We start from the raw sequence: 3,071 nt of genomic DNA on the forward strand, positions 1-3,071 counted from the left end.
TGACACAATCTGTATTGTTAAAAGCGCTATATAAATAAAGGTGGCAAAATAAGAACTGAAGGAAATCATGTAGCCCATTAAATTTTATTGTACAAAAGCAATAAGTACTAGAAAGAAGTGGCTTGTATTTGAGTGATTGGAGTCTTTCATGTGAAGGAAAAGAAAGATACGGAAGGGAAGGATGCTCACATGATCTGGGTCGAGCTGGCAGTGGCGGGCGAGACTGTGCAGTAGTCTCTGTATGTACGGCTTGAACACTCTGTGAAGCGCCGGATCGTTCATTTTATAAAGATTTTCTCCCAGACGGTACCAGAAGTTGAACGAGATCTCAACCACCTGAAGTAGGACAAAGATTCCCAACAGACAGTCAACAAGGATGCTTATAAATCCCATACTCACTTTCACTTGCTACATGTGAATATGTTTCACACAAACCTCATATTGAGGATGTCCAGCACAAATAAGCAGCAACTCTAAGGTGCGTAGATCTCCCATGCCCTGGCCAGGAGTCCTTACAGTCATCTCCAAAAATGTCTCGGACAATTCCGTAAAGATCCGGCAATAATTTAGCACCCTGTGGAGAAAAAGGAAAGAAAGAAAAGGGAAAAAAGCAGACGCAGTTTACAACACAAATCACTTGCTCTCTCCCAAAACCTTATGCAACCAAAAAAAATATTGATTCAATCTAAATAATTAGACAATAGTTATGTTATGTATTTTTAGCATTTAGAGTATTACACAATTTGACATCGAACTATATGTAAATTGAGTATAAAATATTGTGCGACTTGAACTTTCAGCATAGCAACATGTTAACGTCAAGCTCTATTGAAATCAACTGTAAACCGAGACTTCAGTTTAGTATATTTGCGCAATTTGAGCTTTTACCATAGCAACGCTTTAACGTCAAACTTGGCAGAAATCAATTAGGTCAAGTCTCCTCTTTAGTATATTACTCCGTTTGAGCTGCTATGATGGCAACATGCTAACAACAAACTATCGAAATCAAATGTGAGACAGGTTACAGTTGTGTGTTTTTGCGCAATTTGAGATTTTAGCTCAAATATAGCTATGGAAATCATTTGTGAAGATCTCTTAATGTAGCAAAATCTTAACGTCAAACTCTATTGCAATGAATTGAGAGTCGAGTCTCCCATTTAGAGTATTGCACAAGTTGAGGTTTTAGTTTAGCAACATGCTAACATCAAACTATATTGAAATCATCTGAGAGTCAAGTCTCCAGTTCGCATATTGTGCCTATTTGTGCTATTTGTTTTAGCTACACATGTACTTATATGGTCCCATGTGACGTACAATGCTGTCTTACAGCATCTCACTGGATATCGGAACAGAGATATTTTGTCTTGCATGTAGGCTTGCATGAACTGCATACATTGATCACAAACAATGCCATACGTACTTATCGAGGTCCTCTCGGGCTACAGCCATGTGGTAAGCCGTTTCTAGAGAGAGGACTCCCTGGAAGAGCTGCATGGCCAAAGGCATGTGTACGGCCAAATTCTCGATCGCATACAGTGCCGAGCACACACAGTCCGATGCCGCCTCATGCAAGTTTGTGGACGTCTCATCCCTCTGCTGCAATGAACGGGTGGGGGGAGATATTTATAAATAAAAGTAAGAGAAAGTGGGAGCTAAGTGATTGTCTGATTGCATTTGCTGATCTCACCAGCACTTGGAAGAGAATCATCAGCAATTGATTGCTGGCCATGAAGTTGTTGTCCAGCACTCCTAAATTAAACCAGCTCCCCAAACACCGGAACACCTTGATAAACATCTTCTCATCATGTCCGGACTTCTCCGCACACGTCACCTGATCATGGAAATACACCAACAGCCAAGCTCAGAATCATAAACCATTCATTTACATGTTTACGAAGACTCTAAACCACTAAAATGATCTGCATGGGTGGAATGACCGCACAGAACAAAGGATGAGGGAGTTAGCAAAGTAAAAGCAACATATGATGGCTCAATAGAGGAAGAGATGTGGTTTTATGCCTTGCAAACTTCCTTTTGAGAATTCTGCCAATTTAAATATTATAACATCTACAATTATTTCCAATATATTTTTTATACAAGTTATATATAAAAAAAACACATTTTCAAACACTTACAAATCTACAGCTAAAATTTTAAACAATAATAATTAACCATACTCCTTGAGCCCTGCATGGGGAGTCACGTATCTTGCATGCTTTAAGTGGCTTAAGGATGTGATAACCATTAAACTTTGGACAGGCAGGCTAGGCATCTTGTTAAGGCTGCAAAGTGCAAAACAAAGGATTGAAATTGTTTTGCCGATATCAATGTGTCCGGACCAGAAGAGTGACCACTGTTGTAGAGTAGTAGGCCAGATCCTCAATAATCTCCGACCGTCGATTGGCTCCAATCCTCAGAGAGCGGCTATGCACCTCTTCTGGCAGAACGGTGAGTATCTCAATCAGGAAAGGCATGGAGGACACATCGTTACTGTATCTGGAAGAGCCAAAACAGAGCGCTGGGTAAATACTGAAATTTCAAGGTGACATCAACTATTTTAAGTGCAATTATTTTAGAATTATTACACATTTCAGGTGATTAAAAATGGTGCTATTTAAGTAATTTTGCAGCCAAGCAAACCTAATCCTGACACTATTGATTTAATGGATCAGTAATGGATCAGCCAGGGCCACAGGTAAAGAACATGTCAATAAAATGCAAATGAAGGAAATTCTAAAGTAGATTCTTACTTTTCTATGAGGGTGTGAACACAGCCTTTCCACGAGGCCATCTGAAGTGCCAGATCTGCGATTGCCAATGCAAGCTGGGAGAGAGAACAACATTAGAAGAACACCAACAACACTTTCTTAACAGCTCTCAATATTTAGCACTGCTGTGTGGTTGAGATGGACTGTCCCCGTTAACACATCATGAACGCCAGATGTTTGAGGTCATTTGCACTCACGTACATTTAGGGGCGGGCGATATGGCAAATATATCATTTCACTATTTACGATTTTATCACAATTCTTTGTCATGTTGGTTTTACTATTTTGTCCCAGCAGTACAGC

At 39.9% G+C, this 3,071-nt stretch overlaps 1 protein-coding gene across 1 annotated transcript; it reads right to left on the minus strand.

Annotated features, from left to right (window-relative positions):
• Positions 1 to 170: 170 nt before the first annotated feature.
• On the minus strand, positions 171 to 2,829 carry LOC107578958 (transportin-3-like; the record flags this gene model as incomplete). The annotated part of the gene is made up of 6 exons (XM_016264852.1): positions 2,751 to 2,829; positions 2,340 to 2,496; positions 1,688 to 1,831; positions 1,421 to 1,596; positions 436 to 574; positions 171 to 336 (listed from the first exon to the last, which is right to left on the minus strand). Coding segments are annotated over exons 1-6 (823 nt in total), but the record flags the coding sequence as incomplete, so codon positions are not given.
• Positions 2,830 to 3,071: the final 242 nt, after the last annotated feature.

This window comes from Sinocyclocheilus grahami, unplaced genomic scaffold, assembly GCF_001515645.1.
Source record: "Sinocyclocheilus grahami isolate Dianchi unplaced genomic scaffold, SAMN03320097.WGS_v1.1 scaffold13078.1, whole genome shotgun sequence".
Lineage (NCBI taxonomy): Eukaryota > Metazoa > Chordata > Actinopteri > Cypriniformes > Cyprinidae > Sinocyclocheilus > Sinocyclocheilus grahami.